This window comes from Camelus bactrianus, chromosome 4 (genome assembly GCF_048773025.1).
Source record: "Camelus bactrianus isolate YW-2024 breed Bactrian camel chromosome 4, ASM4877302v1, whole genome shotgun sequence".
Lineage (NCBI taxonomy): Eukaryota > Metazoa > Chordata > Mammalia > Artiodactyla > Camelidae > Camelus > Camelus bactrianus.
The window spans coordinates 31,631,899-31,657,084 of NC_133542.1; the positions used below are offsets into that span (position 1 = coordinate 31,631,899).

Consider the following 25,186-nt stretch of genomic DNA (forward strand, 5'->3'; position numbering starts at 1 on the left):
ATTGCTTTTGGGGACACTGATTCTTGTTTGGATATTTTATGAGCCTCAACCCTCATGACCTCAATTGAGTGCTTGGAGATTCTCTTCCAATGAGGCAGCGGTAGCATTTCAGCCACCGGATAAGAGTTTGCAGCCTGAGTTTTAGACCACACGTTCATCATACTGTGTTATCTATCCCCCATCAGGTCCTTCTTAGTATCTTTGTAGGAGTTCTACTGAGCTTTATATCTTTTTCCTCCTGAATATGAAATATAGCCTCTCCCTGGCCTCTACTGAATTTTTGATCCTAATTCCTGAGAAGTCATGAAAGATTTCCTTCACTGTTGCATTCTGCCACAGACATGCATACTTTTTCTGTACTCAGAACAAATAGAGGCTTCCTCTGCCTTACAGAGCCTACGAATTTTTTTCCTTGAATCTACCATGTAAGAACTAAGTTCTGCCTGTTGCCATGTGGTCATATTTTTATCCCATTTGTGGCTATGCCACTTTCTATTCCAGAAGGAAAAATAGTTGGTGTAGTCTCTAACTAGCACTACAGACTTAGGATGGAGAGCCTTTTGCCCAAATGAAGGAAATCACTTATACCATCCCCTGTGATTCTGTTTGAGAATTCAACATTTGGTTGGGGACCTGAATCACACCTGTATTTACTTTAATTCTCCAATTCCTAACTGGTGACACAAACCCAGACGTTTTCTCATAGCAACTGGTGTTACCTTCCTCTGTTTCTTCACCCAAATTAAGCTTCACTCACAGCAGAATTCATGGTGTCCATGCACTCTCTGATCAAGTCTCAGTTTCTCTGAATAGTCTTCATTGTAAACTACTTCCAGCAAATGCTCCAACCAGGTCTGATTTTTCAAATTATGGACCAGAGATCCCTGTCATGTGGCGCACTGCAGAGACATCTTCTCATCTTCCTGCTAGCGTGTGATCAGAAAGAAACCTAGCCTTTGAATGTCGCAAGCTGTCCCCATTACCTGAGCTCTGACTCTTCATTTGCCAGGCATTGTGTCGGGGTAGCATCGGAGGCTTGAGCCCACTTGTAATTCCTAAGGCTGGAAAACTTTTCATTGACCTCTATCAGTTTTCTACCCCAGAAGCCTGCCAGCCCTCCACTATTTCAGTGGTATGTCTAAACACAGTGCAAAAATCCTCTTCTCCAGTTTCTGAAAGTGTGTCTGCAGTAGTGCTGGACCAAGGGTTTCTATCTCTGGCTGATTACCGCCCTCAGAGTAGGTTCCCATTCGCATGGGGATCCTGTTTTAGCTGGTGGATCTGGAGGGTTTTAATTCATCCCAAGTATATTGCTAAGGATCTATTTTTATCTTCCAGAAAAGACTGATTTTTTTCTAAGAATTCATGTGCCCATGGCTGCTGGAAGGGACATCAGTTTCTTACTTGCGCTTTCACATAGGGAGTTCCTAAGTCTCGTCTACTCCAGTCACCTCACTTAATACACTATATAAGCCTGTCTTTCCAGGCTGAGCATCTCATCTCAAATGGAGCATCCCACCATTTGATCTCAAAGGAGTTGCCATAGCTTCTCATCTGATTATGAGGCAGTAGTCCAGGGTCATCATGAACCAGTCTAACCTCCCAAACGCCATGTGTCTTAGCGTTAGAGGGGAGGTGCACCACTGGTGACTCCACTCTAGGTCGATTATTTCGTGAGAAATACAACTGGGTGTTGTACCTTAGCTTATTTTTTGAAAAATAATTTACTGAACTAAGCTATACTCATAGTCTGAAGCTTAATTAGTATAAGGAAAAAATGGACAATGTTTATTTACCGTTTTCTCTTTTTAATTGTCAAAAACAAAAACCGTGAATCCTTTTGTCACGAAGAAATTAAAATTGCTGATAAACAAACCTGGATATGGATTTCTCCCTCACTGTTGCTCAGATATTATATTTTTGATAATATTTTGTCTTTCATCTAAACCTACAAAATCATAAGATACAGATCATTTTATTTTTATTTAAGTAGACTGAAATCTAGCCCCAGATTGTCCACACTCAGACTTTAAATAAAATATAGGCTTTTAGCAAATTAGAGATTTGAGCAAATTCTTCCTAGAAGTGATTTAAATTCACATGAGGATGGGGCTTTTCAGCTGATTTTTGATGTATGTTTTCTCTTTGAAAATAAGAGCACTTGATTCCCTTTCAAGAGATGTAATACTGAGGTCCTTTATAGTTTCACAGCTGAACATTTTGGTAAAATGTTTGTTTACTTATGCTTACATTTCTTTTTCCATGTATATTTTTTGGTTTGTACAGTATCACTTCAGTTTATTTTCAAGTATAATGGTGAACTACCTCAACATTCCATCTGACAGAGAGTGTTTTAGAAGCCAGTTTACTTAATTTTGTGATCTAAAAAAATTTAATAATACATTAAATTGTATTATATCATCTTATGAACTACTTTAATATATATTTTAAGTTTTTTTTAATAATTTCTCATCTAACATTCTCTATATTACATTTTATTAACTCTAAGGAAGAAGAACCGGTAACTTGGGGAAATAACACAAAATAAAATTAAAGCTACTAACTCCCAAGAAAATTATATTTAATGTTGATATAATTGAGACTGAACATTCTGTATATAAAGTATTCCACCATAAAGAAGTTGGAAACTTGATAGAAAAATAAAGACTTTCTCTGCTATGGATTTTGCCGTCTATCTTTTGTTTTTGGTGGGAGGAGGCAGTATGTTAAAATTTCAAAGCATCATTAATTTCCATAGCCAATGTAAAGTAAGTTAACTTCACCTGAAAGCATGAAATTTTTTATAACTACTTATATGGAATTGTTGATTTGATCAGAGTGGCAAAATTTAAAAAATGATTTTTTTCTTACATCATGTGATTTTTTAATTTAACTTTGGTTAACATTGTTAATAGAATCCAGTAATCAAATACAGGGTGTTCAGAACCTGATTTTACAGTACGTGCTGTAGTGCTGCGAGCTGAGAGATATCTTTAAATATGAAGTTATCAAGAGCACATCTCATTTATTATTGGCACCAGCTACTTAGTTAAGGTGTTATGGTTACTCATGGTACACTGAGATTACATGGAACAAGATGGTTTCTGTGGTTTTTCCATTTTCTTTGTTGGCTCTGAATTATTTTCTCTTCTCCACTCCATTTCTGCTATCATTTCTAATAGCTCTGTCTCACCACCACATCCTGAAGTATATGTAGGGCCATGATTACATCTTAATGTTTGTGTGTTGACCTCCACTTCCAAATTTTAATACAGGATTAAGAGAGGGATGGTAGATTTAGTAGCCTTTGAACATTAATGAAGGTGTCTTTGCACATTTTCATTAAAATAAACACAAAATCTGCAATATTTTTCTTTTTGACAGAATAGAACAAATATTAAATACTCTTTAGGTGGGAGACTATTTAGAAAGAGAGTGGTTACTATCCCACATCTTGAACTATGAAAGTCGAGAATGTTTTCTCATAACTAGAGAAATCCACTGGGGTTCCTGCTCCTCAGGTCTCCATTCTGATTGTAATTACAGAATATTCAAAAAGGTTTGCTTTTGTGATCGAGCTTATTATTAGTGTGGCTATTTTTATGTTATTCTCTGGGGGTGGGGGGAGGATGGGGGAAATACACATTTAGCGAGAGCTAGTCATTAGCCACCATTGAAGAAGAAATTGAACTTTAAAGAATCTATCAAAAATTCTCTGGTGAGCCTTTTATTACTATCTTGTCTTGAGCCCTTTTTTTAATGACATCTATTATCAGATTGAAATGGCGATTGAGACGCTGCAAAAGTCTGACGGTCTGTCCACTCACAGAAGCTCTCTTCTCAACAGCCATGTAAGTTGCCTCTTCTTCATGTAAACTAATCTCTTGCTTGTTCTGCATGTGTTGCTTGCTTCTAAAGGCTTGTTTTATTTATTTATTTATTTTGCTTCTTAACCTTCCTTTCTCAGTCCCTTATGATCTCTGTATCACTTAATGACAATTTTGTGCATTGGAGTATCTAAAAGTAGAGCCCCCAGTATACTTCTTTACTAGGTTTTTGTACTGTTTTGGTACAGATATAACATTTCTAAGTGAGTAACAAGCTGCCAATTATTTGTAAAAAGTAACTGTTGATTTAAAATTTTCTAGTGGGGTATTTATTTACTGCAAAGCAAATGCTTGTAATTTGCATCATTATGTCTGAGACAGAGGTGATCATGTCTCTTTGTATGACCAATAATATTCTTTAAGTGAAAAAAAGATTAACACCAAACCCAGTGATGAACTGTTCGAAATGATTTATTTACCAGTCAGACTATATAAGATGAGCAGGAAACAGCTACCTAGGTGACTGACCTCAGATCCTAAGACCTAAAGAAAAATGAATCTGGGCCAAAAGAAGAAGTGAGGCCCTAAAAAAGCCATAAATTGCTAGTAATTGAGATAAAAAAGAATTATTGTTACTATTTCTTAAAGCTTTTAGCTGTTATCAGATGCAGCATCACTATAGCACTGGTAAGTGTAAGACGAGTCATGACAGTTTTGAGAAATTCTAAACATTTTCATCAAATGTTCAAATTTTGGGGAACCAATGAAAACGCTGACTAAAAATTTTGTTATGATTTCTGAGTATATGGGAAAAAGTAAATAGACCTATGGCTTAAATCTGTTCAGACAGATCTTTTGCTAAATTAATGTCAGTAACAATATAGTAATAGTTTTCCTTCCCAACTGACAATATATGCTTAAATTCAGAGATAAATTATTATGATTTTTAATTCTTCCTCATATTTTGTGACTGAAAAGTCCAAAATGGGATCACCCAAGTGAAATAGATCACCATTATTTTTTCAATAAACCTTAAGCCTTTAGCTTACAAGAAATACTTTCACTATGCTTTTAAAATATGTGAATTTTCAAACATTCAAATTTTATATTCCAACATAACACTAAATACTTCCTTATGTTATTACATATTTACTTTTAAATGAAGTAGTTTGTCTTATTTCTTTTTCAAAGGGAAGTATCGTGGCAAATAAAAACAGGTTAGCCAACTTGGAGAATGACTACAATATTGGTGAAAATTATAGATTATAAATTCTAAAATAATATATATTTTGGCCTTTCTTTTGAAAGTTTAAGAAATATAATTTTTCCCCTTTCTGAAAATTTGTATGCGATATGTCAATCTTTTATATGTTTCATAAGTATATTCCTGCTGTGTTAGCATGAGTCTGTGGTTATGTGTAAAGGCTGATTTAATATATATTATTAGGATGTATTATTTCGGGGAGGGAATGATGATCATCTGGTGTTTGTGTTTTGAAAATGGCAGGTGAAAATGTTGTTCATTTTTAGTCAAAAATGTGCAGGGATATAAGAAAAAGGAAACCCTAAGTTTCCAGTTACATTTTTTGAACTTTCAAACTTCTAAAAAGTTGTTCTTTGATATTCAATTCACATCTCATTTTCATCTGGGATGTATAGTTTAGTGAAATATGAGATATGTTTAATTTTAACTTGAGTTACTCATCTTAATTAGTATTTTTATGAATGATAATGCAGCTATAAGAACAAGTTTCTATATATTTTCATTTGTTGATTTGCTTGAAATTTTTCAAATATGTTAGTGGTTTTTGAAATTGTTATTCTCTTGTAGAATTCATGAAGTAATATTTAATGTTAATGAATGTGTGAATTAAACTGTATAAACAACAGATAAATGTTGTTACTCTATGGCTTTGTACTTTTTATTACTAGCATGGCAACTCTTCCGTACTGTTTACAGCTGCCCGGGGCGTTTCAATATATAGAAAGAGTTGGCATAAATAAATGTTGCTAAAGCAGTGGTGATCTTTCGTTGGATGTCCTCTGAACAATTAAGTATTTAAAAACAACACATTTATCAAATCTTTAGAAACACAAATGATTCTATAGATGGTTATAAATGGTGGAGAAGGGAAGAGTGTTTCTGCTGACCTGCTAGGTTTTGTTTCTACCTGAACACGTAAGAAGATCCTGCTGCCTTTCTGTTCTTGGAAAGTTAGTGTTGCTCTTAATTTTTGTTAGATTTATCCAAACAATTAAAATAAGCTACTACATGCATTCCAATAGATGATCATATGTTAAACGTATTTTAAATTCTGTTAACCTACTTGGTGATTTTCAACTGTGTAGAAAAAATTTAGCGGAGAGTTTTTTTTTTTTTCCCCAAAATATGGCTAATATTTTAAATGTTAATAAACTCTCAGTTACCTTTATCCCTTACTATAAAAGCTATAATATAGAATTATTTGAGGTTTGTGGGATTCTTTGAAGTGGACAGGAATTCAACTTTATGATGATAGTTCTTTATCAATTTCTACAAAGAATCAGTTTCATTTGGAAAAATTTAGGAGAAATATCGATAATTTTGTCCCATACTTACTAGTTTCTAAAGAGGGATCTTAATTATGATTTGTGAGCTGAAAGTCTATTGTCCTTCCATTTTGCAATATGGAATAGAATGGATTTCCTATTTTTCTTTATATATTTGATTATTCACAATAATTCAGAAAATTCTTGTTGGGGGCAAATCAAATAAATAATCCCCTACCAGTATAGTCAAACTTGATTGCTTGTTTTTCGCCTCTCTTTCTACTTTTTAGAAGATGGAGTGAGGTATTAAATTTATACCTCTTTTTCAGCACATTCTTAAGAGTATTTTATGCAGCTGCTCTATTTTTTTCATCATAATCATGCTGTTATCAACCAGATCAAAATGCATGTATAACTTGTTAATTTCATACCCAATACAGTACCTCACCTGTGACTGAGGACAGTTGCACTGATTGCCATGTTCTAGTCTATTAACAATATTAACATAATGACACTTTTTTCAGTGGTAGCATCATATGGGCAGACAATTAAATATTTATAGATGAGTGAAAATTCCAAGACAGTGAAGATTTTATGTTTTGTCCACTGATGCATCCTTGGTGCCTAGAACAGTGCCTGGTACATAGTAGATGCTCACTAAATATTTGCTAAATGAATAAATGTAAGAACAAGTAATAGAAGGGAATGGACCTTATCTTACCATCAGTATTCTCAGTACCTTGCCAGTCATGTGTGCGTTTGTGGACTCATAAGTGCATTCTTTCTTATCAAGTATGCTTCAATAGGTGTATGTGTGAATATTTTACATAGACAGTGATCTTCTTCCTGCACACCATTTGAGTGAAAGAATATATGGTCAGTATCTCAATTCCTCATGTGCACCCTTTAGGTTTTTTTCAGTTTTTTATTTAAATATTTTTTATTTTTAAACTTTCAGGCATGTGATGATGCTGTGGGTAAATGATGAGTCTGCCTAAATCAGATTAAAATATCTTAATTCTCTTCTTGCAGACTTAAGTTTATTTTATACTCCTTCTGTTATAATTAATATAAATTAGCATTTAATGATTTGATTGTGTCCAATTTGGGATATTTCAGACTATAAATTTGAATCCAGAAATTTTCTTAAATTAATTGTTCCCAATTTCACATAATGAGCTTTAGCATGTGCATTTTTAAAATTCCACTTAAAGTATATAAAAAGCTTTAGGCATTTATTTTATATACTTTTCACAATCCAGCAAATGATTACTTCACGATTTTTTGCTGGTTTTAGCTACTGAAATATATTTGGCTCAAAACAAAATCTTGTTTTTAATGCTCACTTTCTCTTGACTTCGCTGTGTTGTAAATATAAGTTATGACAGAAATAAGTCCTGTCAAAATGCATATTACCAGTGAACTTAAAATTAATCCTAATGGATAATCCATCTGGGAAAAAATGCCAAATGTTACATTTAGATGTTAATTGGGGAAACGCAATATGTATTATTTTTTAATTTGTCAATCAGTGTTTCCCTTTGGGAAAAATAGGAACTGTTCATTTTCCTTAATCTACCCTGATTAATACAGATTAAATGCAAAGGCTGAAAGAAGCAATTATCTTGGTTTCCACCATTATGTGAATTTATGTTAGTTCATTTGTAGAATAATCAGGTTTTAAAGATAAAGGTTAAAAGTTCCTATAGTATTTTATGGGCTTTTAAAATCATAAATATAAACACATATTTTATAAGATATTTTATAAGATAGTAAAAGAAATAGCAATAGTTCTAAATTCCTGACTGTTAAAGAGTTTGAATTATAGTGTCCAATTACGTTTTATTAAACACAAAACCCAAGGAAACAATATATCTTACAACAGGCATGAACTTCCCTCAGGCAGCACGTGGAGTATAACGCCTTCAGGTTACACTTAACTGTGAAGTTTCTCTTGTAATAAAAATTAATCCTTCCTTATACCATGTTTTAGACTCAAAGATCTAATATACAATTTCATGACTGTGTCAAAACTCAAAGGTTAAATACTGGCATGTAGAGTGCAGATTCTAATCCCCAGTGAAATCTCGAAATCTTATCTAGTTGCTCCTAAACCAGTTTCCCCTTCCATAGTGAGTTTCTAGGAGCACTGCCCCTAGGTGGTACAGTTGTTGCCAGGCTTCCTAGCGGGAACAGTCACAGGCTGCAGCACAGCCACCTCCATCCTTCAGGGCTTTTACCTGCACTTGACCTCCTTCTGCTCTTCCAAAGGGACCTCTAGGCTTCTGGCAAGGAATAAAAATTCCTCCTCCTACAAATAAGGGACAGGGAACGAAGTGTAGCTTTGTTACTGTAAAAGATAGTCACCAGAATACCCACAGACCCACTCCTGTGGAATTTTTCAGACCAACTAATGATTTTATTTTATATACATAATGAAATATATACACATATGTGTATGTGTCTATACACACGTATATATTACAAATAAACTAAGATTTTTAAAAACTAGATTAGAAATAAAGGAAAATCTTTTAAAATGTAAAAACTATGTAATAAGAACAATCAGTTTGCAAAACAGCCAGTCCAGAGTGGCTGACTTGCTTGGCTACTTGAGAGGATCTCATAGCCAATCCAATAAAAGCTTCATTTTCTCCAAGTTATTTACTGGGGGCTTGAGGAATATTATATATGCTTTTGAGTATTTTAAGCCAACTTCTGCTTATATATTATCTCCCTATTTGTGTGGAACGTTTTCTTTGATTAAGAAAGTCTAACATTTTTATATATGTAAACAAATCTTTGGACTAAAAATATTTTATAATTGAACTTTAATATTTGTGGAAGTTTTCACTTTTACAAAAGCCAATTTATGATAGTACCCTTGAAGTGTTTTATTTTGGATTTGCTTTTTCAAATTGTTTTCTAAGTTTTTTTAATGCAAGACAACTTACCTGATCTTGAGATATTAATAAATGCTCATTTTTAGATATTTGCCTTTACTTTTAAGTAATTAAATTTTGCAAGGAGACTAGTAAATAGTTTACAGGCAGTTTACAGAAATTTTTAATTTTGTATCTGATTCATTAAACAGTATTTTCATTTACTTTATATCTTATTAAAAAGTATTTTACATCAGATCTATTTTTATTGTTTGTATAATTTGGTTACAAAGTTTATATTATAAAACTGATTATTTTTCCACTTCTGAAAGAAATACCCTCCAAACGAACGTTTCCTTTATAGATGTGTGTTCTGTTCATTAGCAAATAAAAAATATTTGATTTTTTTAATGGGTTTTTATTTTTTGTTAAGAAACCATACCATTTTGGCTTTGACAGTATGCTTTATTATATGAGGATACATAGATACACTTATAGACATGTCTTTGGCATTTTTAAGTGACTGGCATTGTGTGTTCCATGCTTCTGGATGTGGGTACTTCATTAGTTCAGTTGCAAAATATTACTATTTTTCAAAAAAAAATTACAGTTTTTATATGTTTGCCCCCTTTTTGGTGTTTTCTTTATACTTCTTGATCTCACGGAATTAAATTCCTCAAAGAATATTCCTATGTTCTTATATATTTAGAATACCAATGGAAGGTATTCTATGCACCTTTATTATATGTACACAAAGCAAGAGCCAGCACTTTTGTTCAATACGGTTCACTAGAGCTCTCCTAATACCATTCAAGTGAAGAAACAATGGATCTCCCAGTCATCTTACTGAGGCACAAGGATGAAATAGGTGAGGCAGGTTTGATTTGCCACGTTTTATGTGTCGTCTCCCTCAGTTGTGTTCAGTCACAATCAACAAAGTCTTAAAATCTAAAAAGGAACGCTGAAGAGACATACTGACCCACTGTTGAAGGCAGAATACTAGTCTGAGCCTTAATAACTGGATTTCCCAGTTTACCTCATTTCTTTATACTAAATAAATATGTATAAGTGAACTTACTGAGTCATGTAGAATACTCAGAAATCGTGTGAGTGCCTCTGGAAAACCTGTTTACTGACAATAAGGTTACAGATCATTCATATCAAAAGAATTCTTTTCGACCTGTAGTTTTTTTGGCTATTATGAAAGTGAACTTTTTTTGCAATCTTTAAGAAATTTTATAGGGGAAGGTCGTATATGTTACAGAGACAATAGATATATATACATGTATGTATCCATATGCATATGTGGTTCATAGAGAACTTCAAGGTTCCCTGACCAGAATGCTACTTTAATTCTTATTTTTAAAAGTACTTTGTCTTATAGACTTGGTGGCTATATTTTCTAAGCCTACATCAGTATGGGTATGACATAAGTTTAATTACATAAATATCATGTAGGAATATTTGAAATTAAAATATTTCTGAAAAATCCAGTTGTCACAAAGGCAATAATTCTAAAAATCTTTTTAGTGGATTTTCTTATTAAGAGTCTTAAAGTGTGGGCTCTAAATTTGATCAGAAATCTTAAAATATGTAAGCAAAATGGAGAAATGCTATAATTTGGGTGTCCATATTATCATTTTTGGTATATGATTATAAATTCCTGGAGGAAGGGGTGAGACACATTCATTTTTTCATCTCTACATGCCTAGCACATTGCCTGGCTCATGGTTGATACTCTGTAAGGGAATTCTCTGGCTTCCATAACATATTTGACTTGAATTGCATGTGGAATTCTATATTGGAAATTCTATGTGGAAAATTGGTGAAGACAGGTAACGTGTCCTATTTGCTGCTTTTGTGGAAATAACAACTGGTATGCGAGTAATCAGAAAACATGTATTGGAAACCAGATGAAGCACTAAGACACTGTATGGCGTTAAGAAAGTCATTGAAATCTATTTCAGTTCTCCTTTGGCAAATAAATAATGAACAAGTTGATAATTTGATTTTATTAATGTTGAAACTCAGTAATATATAGCTAAACTAGATTTTCTAAAAATTTCTTGCACATTCTAACATTAAAGATTATTTTTAAAAAATACACACAGGACCACATAAAACTTTAAAATGTAAACTGAGAAAACATTGCTATACCGACTACCATTGTAGTGTGTCTTCCGTAATTATGAGAAAACATAGCTTTGAGGTAAGGAAGACTCAAGTGATTGTAATAAATGATTCCTTTTCATCATACATAATTTATTTTTTACCAGTGGGTAGGAAATGACTGGGTTTTTTCCTTTCTGGAGAGGAAATGACTGGGTTTTTTTCCTTTCTGCTTACAGAAATTGCCCCAATAGATAATACCATTATTTTATTACCTTACATAAGTAAATTAGATAAGTAAGTCAGAATTCTATGAAAATGAATAGAATCTTAATATAAAAACTCATACAAGGCAGCCTGCTCTTCATGTGTTGTAACACACCAACACTAAAGGCATATTATGTGTCATGCCACCAGGCTTGGGAACATGTTTTGTTCTGTAGCAATTGTAAGTTATATTTATAAGCAGTTAATGGAATGATTTGAATTCCTTGAAGAAGTATTTGTCCCCAAATTGCAGTCTGTGCAAGGGAAACTGGTATGTCTCTATACATGCTTGAAGGTTTGAAGGAGTGGACATGGTCTGAGGTCATAAGTGTTTTTCAGCTTTTTACGCTTCCGAACATTTTCAAAGTCAGATTACACAGGCCTCAGAATTACAACAGGTTACCTATTACATGGCTTGAGGAAGATCTTCTGAGTATCTCTGTGTACTGTATTTGCAGTGTCTTACAAACATTTTGGCGAATTATATGGTTTCTCTGTGTTTGCCCTGTCTTCGTTTATACTAGCTCCAGTGGCTGTTGGACAATTACGAGACAGCAGAAGGAGTGAGCCTTCCCAGAAGCACTCTGTACAACCACTACCTACGACACTGTCAGGAACACAAACTGGACCCAGTCAATGCTGCTTCTTTTGGAAAACTAATAAGGTCAATTTTTATGGGGCTACGAACGAGGAGATTGGGAACTAGGTTAGTACTGAAAAATAAGATCATAAACTAGTCTCTCTTTTCTAAACTATATTGTTTGGGCAAAAGTACATGATTACAGATAATATATTAAAAAATAAAGATTTAGCTTGATTTATAAATTCCCCCGGGGAAGGGAAAGGTCATTATTCACTGAAAACTGCCAGTACAGAACAATGGGTTGTCGTAAACATTAATGTAGCAAAGCTTTGAAAGAAAAGCTGATTCTCAAAATCATATAGAAATGAGTAGACCAAACTATTAATGCAAGATTTATATTTGATGCTTTAAAAATTAGTATATATCACTATCTTCTCCTTTGGAAAATAGCCATAATAAAGATGACATATAAAGTGACATAGTAAGTGGAAAACTATGTATCTCTTGACTTGCAAAATTACACTGAAATGTCTTTTATAAATAATTTCTGTCTGGCTAGAGTAAGAAATTAAAACTGAGTTTTTCTTTTCATTTCTGGAGACCAGTTAAAAATCATTTGAACTTGCACCTGATGACTCTTAATTTCTCTTTTTCCTTCCTTTGGAAATAGATATGAGTATTTTTGCTTATCAAAAGATGATGAAAATAATGCTTAGAACTGTAGAGCTTCATTTTTGCCTTTCTATAATTTTTGCAGGTTATCATAACATAAATATTTTAAGTAGCTGAACAGAATGATATGGATGTTTTTGATTTCCTAAATCTTATAAAATCCATTTTTTAAAATATACAAATAAAGATGCTATACGGTATATAACATTAGATGATATACCTTTAATGAGTTATAGGTCACAAATTCATAGTGTTCTAGTAAGGAGTTTTTAATATTCTTAGTAAAATAAACAGAACCTTAGTAATTGACTTCATTATACATTTATATAAAAAATAAATTTGTCAGTTTTATGAGATTTACAAGGTCTATATGTATTCAAAGTGTGAATTATTTTTGTTGCATTTTAAGTGATTGTACAGCTTTCAGATCGCTGGAGGTTCAGTTGTCTCACAAATAAATTTTCTTCTACCTGTACTTCAAAAGATAGTATATTTTAAACTAAAGAATATGATCGTTTATTCAGACTAAAGGAACTAGCTTCCACTCCCTTGAAAAAAGCTTTTTGTTTCTCTAGTATTTTTTTTTTTTTGAGAACCACGAAAATCATTATTTAGGGACCTAACCTACTATCTCCTGGCTGATGGCTCAGTAGTTATGCATACCGTGCCAATATTTTGAATCTCTGGGCTTTATTCAACAGTCTAATAGCTGTATTGTTGTGCCTCTTTTGTTACTGAAAGGGATTTCGATGGACCCTATTTTGAGGCTCCATTCAAACCCTGAAACACATCTTTAAAATAGAAAGGGACAAAATTGGGGTTGTTTGGGTTTGTGAATGAGTGGAATCCATGCGCTATGCTCTATAAGCACATACTGCAATATTGCAGCTTTTACTTTCTGATGTTCTTTTCTTCCTCTCTCACTACGTAACAATTCTGTTCCTTTTGAAATTGTACTTAGTGTTTGTAATTAGAGATGGAAAGCAATGCCTAGAAGAATAAGGAGAAAAGAAATCCTGCGGAGAAAGTTTAAACAAGAGCTGTGTTACGAAGAGAGCAGAACTCTAATGTAGAAAAACTGGCAGTGGTTGGCAGGGGTGGAGTGCCAGAGGTTGATTCTACCCCTCACCCGGGGAACAGAAAGAAAATCAGTGCACATCAGGAGGCACACGAACTCGGATAATTTTTTTCTAAGCAAACTATATGTGGAACTGTTATTTATCCATCAATAAAATTATCTGGTGAATTTATTCAAACCAGAACCAGACCTTTTCTCCAGTTGCTGGAGCTAAGTAAAAGATAAGTAGAATCACCATGTTTCTCAACCAAGGCAAATCAGAAGGTACTTTTTGTTAAAGTCCATCTCCAAATTAAGTTTAAACAAAGAAGACCATGGGACACACTGAACTCACCCAATTATCTTCAATGGAATAGAAAGAACTACCTGTTGATTTATAGGAAACTGAAAAGAAACTAGACACTTGATCTATGTTGGGGTCTCACAAGAGATGTCATTTTGCGCTGTAGCTTTGTTACTGGCTACTCCCTCCTGTTCTCCAGTTTGTATGGGAGAACACTACTAATTGAGTTTGTCGTATTTTTTTGGTTTTGTTTTTTGCTCTATTCTGCAGTGGATTTTGGAGACAAGATCTAATGTCTGTAAATGGAAGGCATTAAGTTTTCATACTGGTTTATTTTGCTGAAACTATGTAGGTATTCAGATAACTTACTTTTTTTTTTAACTAGCAGTATTATTTACATAAGATTTTAAAGTCTTCTCAAATATATAGCATTTGTCTAATATATATGGTTTTCGATCTTGGAAGTGAAATTCTGTTTTATTTTTATATAAAATATTGAATCCACACTCCACTTGCATTTCTTTTTGTAAGTGAAAGAAAAAAATTGGATAGAGCACTGATGTCTTGCTATATATAGACTTGTGAAAAACTACTATTTTCTCTTTGCAAAAATTTACATATTTAAAAAGTTATTTTTGCAAGAATTTGCAAATTTCATTCAGAGTAAAACTGTGTCATTTTTAATAACAAATATGGTCTTTCTCATGAACATGAGGAAATTGTGACTTTTTTTTTTTAATCCAGGTGGAAATTTGCCATTTTCACAGAGAAGTTTCCCCATGTCTGTTGTGACACATCTTATTCAGCCTGCAAAACTGATATGACTCCATAAAAACAGAGACTAATAAAATATGTTTCAAAATCAGTCGATTAAATGCCTACATCTTTTTAGGTTTCAAAATATTAAATAATAGACTTCACAACATCTTGTATCAATGAGATTATCTTCATCATCCCTGCAGTAATAGAACTAGAGAATGCAGAACTTATCCAAGGCAGTAGAATTAAGGCTGTTTTTCCTCTTTGTTCTGTATAACTACTTTATAATAAATTCCTAATTAGTGTGCAACCTTTTATCCAGTTAATGAATATCCTGTTAATGTAATCTTCTAAATTACAGTTAACATATAAATTTGAAAATAAAATGTAACTTAAATGGAACAAATGGACTCTGATTAACATTTAAACAAGAGTTTATAAGGAAAGATTTTTCTTAGGGCCTTGAACTGATTGATTCAGAATCTTATTTTGATTCTTCAAATGTAGCCACCACAAAAAATACACAGGTGTCCAGAACAGGTAAATCATAAATATATAACATTAATATATTGTTTTTGCCTAATTTTTCTAAATATGGAGTTAAATGGACGTCCTACATGATTAATATTGACTTAACTGGCTTTTTGTGTCTCTGTTGTTTTTTTTATGAAGAGGAAACTCCAAGTACCATTATTATGGGATTCGTGTCAAGCCAGATTCCCCTCTTAATCGTCTGCAAGAAGACATGCAGTATATGGCTATGAGACAACAACCCATGCAGCAGAAACAAAGGTAGACTCTGGAATTATCACTGACATGTCAAAGTTTTGTGTTTGTTTAGATGTTCCGTTTCCTTTTTTCTGAACAAATAGAACAAATACCTAAGTGTGCAAGAATGTCACTATTGTTGATATGCTTTCACTATGGACAGTTCTCAAATATGATTTAGAATTTCATTCATTTTATTTTCCAAATCTTTTTAAATTACTTATCAGACAGCCTGTTTGGCCCCCTTAAGTAAATAAGACATTCCAAACTATTCAGACAAGGAAGCTAAATGCAAAACATAAGGCACATTTGGAGAAATTTGTTCCAGTATTCATGAGCTTCTTACTTGCTACTCTGCACATCCTTCAAGTCATTTGTTTTTTTTTTTTTTTTTTGACAGTATAAATGCTTGCAGAATGTTTGGGACTTCTTACATTTTCTTTGACTCCAACTTTCATAGACATAGAATTGTAGACATTAGAGCTATAAGAGACCTCAAGCATTCATGAATGGATGGATGGATGGATGGATGGATGAATAGAATCGTAGATCTTAGAATTGAAAAATACCTCAATCTAGTCTGGCCCCTCAGCCTTGTGGCAGTCAAAGCATTCAGACCCCTGTTTTTTCAGATAAATCCCACAGAGGTTAAATGATTTTCACAAGCCCATAATGCTGCTACATAGCCGAGGGCCTTCTGGTCTCATGTGACTTACAGCACAGTTTGGAGTAAATAAAGTGAAAAATCTTTCCCTCTTTACCAGTATAGCTCAGCCATGACAGTATGTATGAGTTTTCTTTTCAATTGTGCATGCAGAATTAGGTAGGAGAGAGGAGGCCTGCACATAGGTAGTCAGATGGTCTGCCTCATTCTGCCTAACCATTGATCTGGGGTGATTAGGTGCCTTGGCGAGGTCTCCTCCATATCCATACTAGCTTAGTCTGAAGCATTAATTCTGAGTCACTGCTAGAGAGAAAATATATCACGCAGTAGTTCTTTATCTATTTAGACAGCAAGCACCGATTGAGTCTCTACTGTGTGCTAGGCCCTGTGTGCAATGACAAGATCCAGTCCTTACCTTTGAGCAGTTAAGAAATTAGAAGAGGAGGCACATAGGAATTTTTTTTAGGTAATACAACATAAGTTCTAAAATAAAGCCTTGATCAAGGAACTATTGTAACACAGAGGAATTTTCAGCCAAGTCTGAGAAAGAGAGGATTGGGAAGTTTCTTGGAGAAAGTGCTATTTGAGTAGGGACGCAGGGGGATCAAAAAGAGAGAAACAGAAGGGCAGAAGAAATAATGTAAACAAAATCACTGAGGGGTAAAGTCCAAGATGTCTGCGGTGAGTGCACTGTGACTTGGTGAGGCTGATACTGCAGGAGGGGAATTGTAAAGAAAATTGGGTACTTTAGTGGGAGATGAGCTTTAAAAAGTAGTTTGGATCATAGATTAAGGGGTTTGGTTGTAATATGAAGCTAATGAGTTTCTTCTTTGTGCAGAACATAACTTAGAAGCTATGCAGGGCTTCAAAGCCTTGCTTCAAAGCAAAACAATGATACTCAAATTTTTCCTAGAGAGGTTACTTTTTGATTTGGGGCAAGACAGTGGGGAGAGGTTGGAAGTAAAGACACTTGTTAAGTGGATTTAACACAGTTGTAACTTCTAGTGCAAGTGTTGGAGATTAAAGAGTCAGTTCAAGATTGGCTGGTACATAAAGGTATCTTAAGGGGTTTTAGATTTTATTTTGTAGATTCTCTACCTTATTTTTTAAATTGCAGATTCCTAGTTTTTGAGGTATAGTCAGTGAAATATATTAAGAAGGGCTCTGAAAGAAATAATAAAAAATCATAAAATAGTCCCTTATATGTTTGGAGATAGAGTTTGTGTGAGTTGGAATAAACTGTTACTGTCTTGGTTATAATTATTGTTTCCACCTGTTAGTGGCAACTCATAGCTTTTACTTTCTCATGTGGTCTCTGCACTCATGCACAGCAGCACGACACATTGGAGATGATGGTGCAATAAAGAAAAACAAGGTTTGATTCAAAAGTAACACATACTCAAACTTAAATATGAACAAAACCTTGATAAATTGCACCTAAGCTGAAGCCGCCTCCTTCCTGTGATTTCACTGCAAAGAATCCTAGCAAATTTTCATGGAAATAGAAGCCTTCAAGGGACTTTTTTTTATAAAAAGCCTGGGTTAGGTAAGCAAGACCAAGGACTTAAAAGATTTCCTTATGAAACAGATTTCAGAGCTATAAAGGTTAATGAGCCATGAAAACCGTGCAATCTCAGTCTAGCAGTAATTGCTTTTAGAATTAGATATAATGTGGTTGTATTTAAGAAATGATATAAAATTCTCAGTAATATTCATAAATTGTACTGAGTTTAGTTTCTTATGGTGTTTGCTTTCTTATGAAATAAGAATGTTAGATGCTAGTTATCAGAGAAATGCAAATCAAAACTACAGTGAGGTATAACCTTCTACCGGTCAGAATGGCCGTCATTAAAAAGTCCACAGATGATAAATGCTGGAGAAGATGTGGAGAAAATGGAACCCTCCTACACTGTTGAATGAGAAAATAAATTGGTGCAGCCACTATGGAGAACAGTATGGAGGTTTCTTAAAAAATTAAAAGTAGAGTTACCATATGAGTTCCAGCAATTCCACTCCTAGGCATATATTCAGAAAAGACGAAAACTCTAATTCAAAAAGATACATGTAGTCCAATGTTCATAGCAGCACTGTTTACAATAGCCAAGACATGGAAGCAACTAAGTGTCCATCAACAGGTGAATGGGTAAGGATGGAATGGAATATTACTCAGTCATAAAAAGTGGAATATTGCCATTTGCAGCAACATGGGTAGACCTAGAGATTATCATACCAACTGAAGTAAATCAGGCAGAGAAAGACAAATACTATAATATCACTTATATATGGAATATTAAAAAATGATGCAGTTGAACTTATTTACAAAACAAGAACAGATTCACAGACATAGAAAACAAACTAACGGTTACTAAAGGGGAGGGCAGGGCAGGGGTGGGAGGGATAAACTGGGAGTTTGGGATTAACGTATACATGCTACTATATAGAACAGATAAACAGCAAAGACTTACTATATAGTACAGGGAATTGTATTCAATATCTTATAATTTATAATGGAAAAGAATCTGAAAAAGAATATTTACATACATATACACACACACACATACAGAAATAATATATATACACATGTATATAACTGAATTACTGCTATATACCTAAAACTAACAGCAACCTTATAAATCAACTATACTTCAATTAAAAAAAAAGACTATTAGTGAACTAAAGAAGTAGTGAAACTTCCTTTAATTTGTTGGAGTTTTTTTAATGGTACAAGTTTTGGATTACGGACAGTTGCTCTTGGAGTGGTGTCTTGCTAACTGCTCACATTGTTAGTGTTATCTAGCTCACCAACCCCTCATTGGGATTAGGAGGACAGAGAGACGTTGCTATTATCTCTCTGAAGATTGTATCAACTGGCAACATTGATAGGGTTTAAATGAAGCCAGTTACCCCATTGGGAGGAAACACCTGGACCAAAGAGAAAGCGTTTCTCTGAGTCTGGATGCAAGGTTTAATAGTATTTGTTGAAAACAATGGGAAAAGGACTTACTGAATCATTTGTTTTGTAGTTTACAGAATAACCAAAACGCAAATGATTTTACTGGATATACTAAATTCACTCAAGAAGAGACTGCCATTCTCTTGTTAAAATACAAGTGGCATTTGAAAGGTTTAAAATACTTCACAGCAGCTACTAGTATTTAATATTCCAGAATATTCAAATGTTTAAATGCCTCGAGGCTTTCTGTGTGCATCTGTATGTGCACATCTTCCATGGAACATGCTTCATCTATTCCTCTTGTAAGAAAATTCAGGTATATGCAATGATTATTTTATCAAAGAAAAGTCATGTTTTGGAGCTCAATTTGTACATTTTTCCTGGTAAGTTTGGCATCTTTGTAGTTGCAGCATTAATAATGATTATTGTTTTGCATAGCTTTATAATTTTCACAACTCCTTTACATATGGTATGTCATTTGAAGATTTGATAGGGTAGTAAAGGAAAATTTCCACTTATCTGCAAATCACATTCCCCGCTACACCACCATATGGGAGCATCGCCATCCATGAGCCTGAAAATAAATGGAAATAGCTTCTGATTGAAAAACAGATGTCACAGAGCCCATAGTTTAGCTTAATTGAAAAGATGAAGCCGTCCTCGAGTCATTTACCTAAAATAAAGGAGCAGATGAGAGCTCACTTGATTCACAGGCAGTCATGAGCTATAACAGCTGGCAAAGGAAATAGAAGTAGACAAGGGTCTTCAATTCACTTTTGGGTTATTCAGCACAGCAGTCTCTGCGCATTCAGTGGAGGGACAAATAGACCTGGGCGCTCCAGTAAGCCCTGTAAGCACCACCGTAGTTACTGGAATCTAGTCTTAACACATTGTGGTAACTGGCATGTCAATGACGTGACAGGTCATCAAGAAGAGGGTAAGTGTCCTGGTTAAGGAAGTGGGAGAGTTTGTAATCGTTGTTTTCTAGTATCTTCTGTGGAAAATATTTCATGTGAAAATAACTTCTGCACTTAAATGAGGTAATCTTCAGCTTTCAAGGATATTCACTCCTGGACTAATCGGCTAACTTTCTAGTTAAGACAATATATTAGGTTACTACACAGCAAAAAGGAGATGAGTAATTTTTGGCTCTACAAACTAAGTAAAAATGTTAGCTGCTGTTTAATATTTAAAAGAAGCACATGTAGAACGTTGGCACATCTATTTTAGTTATTCTTCCAAGGCCTAGTAGCAAAAGTGGTAGAATAGAGCCGAGTGCTTTTGACAGTGTGCTTGGCTGGGTTTGATCCCGGTAGCCATTCTCAAAATATTAATCTGTATTTATCATGCCTTCAACAAATACATAAAAATCAATGGTTGGATATAGAAATATGTCCATCACATCTAAAACAGAATTCACAGAATCACAGAAAGTTAGAACTGGAAGGAAGAGATCACCTAGTGCAACTCATCCTCTTGATGAGAAAACTGAAGTCCATACAGTGTGGATATCTCATCCACGATCATACAGCGACCAGGTCAAGAACCCCATCCTCTTGTCTTTGCTCTTAGAAGAATTCCATCCTTAAAGAGGTAGTGTAACCCAAACAGACACACATACATGTATTAAAATTTTTGCATATGAAATAAAGGGAAAAAAAATCACACGAGTATGTCCCAAATAAGTGAGGAAATGTGCCACTTCCTGCATCTTTGGTCTCTTCACAGGAATTGGATTTTGTGAAAGAAGGAACTTTGTAGCACTGAGGGAAGGGAAATAGAGACCAGTTGGAAAGATGGTACAGCAAGGCTAGTTTTGCTTTGGCTGTAGACAGATGTGAAAGCAGGTTTGTTCCTAAGTGGTAAGGACAAGAACCTTTGTCATTAGAAGACCTTTATTAATATAGATTTCACAGTCTAGTGGAAAGAACCCTATGTTTAAAGTTGGGAAATAAGCATTTGATTACAGGCTGCTTTGGCATTTCTGCAGTGTGTGTGATTGAGCCTCATCACTGAACCTCAGTTTCTTCATCTGCAAAATGGAAATTAGTAACAGACTGCTTCAAAGATTATTTTAAAGTTCAAGTGGAAAAAAGTATACAAAGGGCTTTATAATTGGAAACATTCAAGAGTTAGATAAATAATAATTATTACACTATATGCACTAGAGAAAAATATTACTTTAAGAATAAAGCTGTTTGGGAGAAGAATGAAGTCTGACAGTTGGGCAAGTTTGGCTTCCATTTCTTTATAACTCTAGGCCAGTGGTTTTCAACTGTGATTGATGTTAACGGTTTACAGTTCCTTTCCCTGACTGAATTCCCTGGGGTCATTACGAAGCTAAGCATCTAGGGCTGGGAAACTACTCTGAGGCAGCTAAGAGCGGCAGGAGTCTAGTGGGAAGATGATCAGATGTCAGTGCATTTGGCTTTTGGAGACAGATAAGGAATCTTGTCACTTAATGTTCACTGTGTATTTAATGTTCACTGTGCTGCCTCAGCAAGTCCCTGATGTGAATATATTTTCCAATGAAGATATGAGAGTCATAAACAATTGCAATTCAGTAATTGTTAAGTATAGTAATTCATCTAAAGTTTGTTAATATTACCAGTCACCACTTAACCTTCTGATGAACATTTATTGAACTTGTGGAATGTTCTTCAATAAGCTCTTTATATGCAAGATCTCATTTGTCAATTGTATTGTTATTTACTGGTAAGGAAACTGAGGCTCATTTAATTTTGCTTTGTGTTGGAAGCTCACTAATTTATTTTTTCCTAGATAGAGTCTTAGATGCCTTTTGTCGTTGTTGTTGCTGTCTTGGCATCAGGTGGAGTCAGGTTGTCATTCTCCAAATAAAGGAAGAGTCGGGGCACCCCTCTAGAATCAGTTTAACAGAAAGGAGCACTGTAAGAATACAAGAAGTATCATAAAAGTGTCACAAATATTTATAACAAGAATATATCATCAGTTCTATACAATTAACCCTAAATTACCTGTGTGAGGAGGACTTAATGGAGAAATTCATGAGATAAGGCAATCTTATCTGCCTCTTACAACATTGCATCCTCAGTGCCTAGGGGAGCACTGAGCACATTGTTCTTTGTGAAATGAATGAGTGATTTGTAGTTTTTATTTTAACCAACAACATCAACTTCTTCCCTTCTCTACCTCTCCCACATTTCCTACTAAAACTGCTGCAATTAATAAGACTACCCCATTTGAATTTAATTTTTTCTCCTTTTGTTGCTCAATTATAGATGAAGAGCTAATGTGGAGACAATACTGTGAGAGGCACCAACAAAGATTGAAGAGACGTAATAACTAACATTAACCAGCAGGGTTGATGTTCCAAGTCGTTTAGATACAGACATACTCAGTGTGACATCAAGGAGTCCATTACTATTCTGAAAGAATGGCACTCTTAACATTCATTGTTTTCTTCTAATCTGTCCATGTTTGTAACATTTGGGTTATTTCAGGCTCAAATCATCTAAAATTTTTCTGGGACAATTTTTCCAAAGAAAATCTCAAGATTCCAGTAGAAAAGTTCAGCCTTTTGCCCTGACTATGAGCTCAGCATTTAGATTTATTCATGTAAATCAAATGATTGTGTACTTTCTAGTTGTAATAATGACTCTCTATGCCTATACAGCTCAGATTTTGTATCTTGCATGTGCATTTTTCACCTGATTCAAAGGTACCTTTCCAAATGTTTCATTTAGTCTGTTGAAAATCCTTCCAACTGGTGCTGTTCATTGAATGTGATAGTAAATACATACCATTCTTTGCCTTCCATTGGACTCCTTCAGTGTCTGTATGTGTGAGATTACTGACAGAATTAGATACCATTTTACAGTAGAGTTACAGCTGTCCAAGTTCTAAATAACAGCTATGACTAACCCCAAGGGGGAAGATTCCTAATCATTTTCCAAGTTTTCTGTGTTAGTGACAGGTGTCATGCATACGCACAGCTATTAAAGCATTAGAGCTTCTTTGATTTCTTAATCGTTAACAACTTTAGCTTTGATTGCCTATGGAGTTGCAAGCTGTTAAAATTATCATTTGCTCTTACTAATTTTGAAACCAAGAGCTGTTTCTTCATTTGATGCAGTACAGGTCCTTCTCAGAGCACACACAACTCAAGAGCACTGAGGCTCTACTCTAAGAAAAACCTAATCCAAATTAATGCATTTGTAAGATAAATGGGGCTAGGAGGAGAGAATATTCTTAAATACTGAAGAGTTCAGTTTTTTTTAAAAGATTCAACCAAGAGTTTTTTTTCAGTAGAAAGTGTATCTGCTTTTTACTATTCAGTATTTAAATAGTGATTATTTTATAAAGAAGGTAGAAAGACAGGAAACCTGAAAGCTATGTTTCATTGCTAAAAGGTCAGTTGAAATTCAACCAGAGTTAAGATAATGTTGGATGATCACATAAATCACTGGAAAAATTCTGTTCATACAGAGCCTTTTCAAAACCATGCCCCTACAGTGCTTTACCCATAGTAAATGCTCAATAAATATTTGTTAAAAAGATTTGATATATGTTAAGTTCAATTGATGGTATCATAAAACTGAAATATGTTACCTTGAGCATTCATTCATTCATTCATTCTCTACCATCCATTCAGGGTTAGTTTTTTACATTCCAAATGTAGTTTATTGGAAAAGATTGGAAAGTGACAACTTACTTTATTAAAAAAAAATGACTTTTCTCTAATGTTATTGTTGTACTTCTACAGCATTGGGCTGAAGTAACTTATTATTGGGCCAAGAAGCTTCTGGGGACTAGTTCTGTGCAGGCTACTTAAGAAACATATGAGAAGCTAGTTAAAATAATCAGTTCCTAAGCCCCATTCTCAAAGATTTTGTTCAGTAGATCTAGGGAGAGCCTAGTGTTTGAATTTTTTTAAAGCTACCCAGATACTGGTATACAATTAGGTTTGAAAACCTAATATATCTATAACTGTTTCATTCAAGAAGTATTAGTTACCACAAATATTTGTTTAGCCTATTTTTAATGTATGCTACTTGACTTCCTGTTAAACTCCCCCCTTCTCTGGGAAGACCCGACCCTCTGAAGTGATGGCAGGATAGGATGTTTTCCTTAGACGGGACATCAGGAAAATGAACATCTAGCTTTCCTCAGTTCACTATTTCTAATTTCTTGGAATTCCTTTGAACTACCAGTCCAATGCCAGGCAATACACTGGATATGCCACTACATGGTGTATTACTTAAAGCAGGAAAAGCAAAAGTCAGCAATACCTGGAACCTCTCTGATACTTACAGGTCCACAATAATACTGTTCTTGTATATGAGCCATATCCCTCGCCCTTTCTGATGTCATTCTTTATGTCACAACCCTCCACCCCCAAATTTGTCTCCACACCTTTTCTAAGAAGATACAACATAAGGTTCTGGCTTACAGAGGTCCTATTGACCAGACAAGCAAGAATGGATACACATAATGCATCTTTGTCCAATCCATTCAACCCACTATTCACTTTGTGGCTAGAATAAAACCTCTCATTTCCCAGTTCTGACTGTATTTTCTTTTTTTTTTTTTTTTTCTTTACCTGTCCTATATAAGATTTGTTCTTAAGTACTGACCTGCATGATTTCTTCTGTATTTATCAACTTGCTTCCTTTTTGTCTACAAGCCCATCTTCATGTATTTTCCATCTCCTCTGTAATAGAATGTACCTCTAATCAGTCCTTCTCATTCAATATCATTATTATTAAGCATAATCATACATTAATTATAATGCATTGTGACTTTGAGTGCTTATTAAAAATATGTCTTTCCT

General features: G+C 34.3%; 1 protein-coding gene across 3 annotated transcripts in view; it reads left to right on the forward strand.

Annotated features, from left to right (window-relative positions):
- RFX3 (regulatory factor X3) overlaps positions 1-25,186 on the forward strand; it is a 276,215-nt gene that overhangs the window by 193,111 nt on the left and 57,918 nt on the right. For 2 of the 3 annotated variants that reach the window (XM_045504958.2, XM_010967889.3), the window contains 3 exons: positions 3,777-3,851; positions 12,139-12,320; positions 15,662-15,781. In XM_045504958.2, the coding sequence (XP_045360914.1) occupies positions 3,777-3,851; positions 12,139-12,320; positions 15,662-15,781 (377 nt within the window). The remainder of the gene's footprint in view (positions 1-3,776; positions 3,852-12,138; positions 12,321-15,661; positions 15,782-25,186) is intronic. The other variant, XM_045504959.2, reaches the window with a different exon arrangement.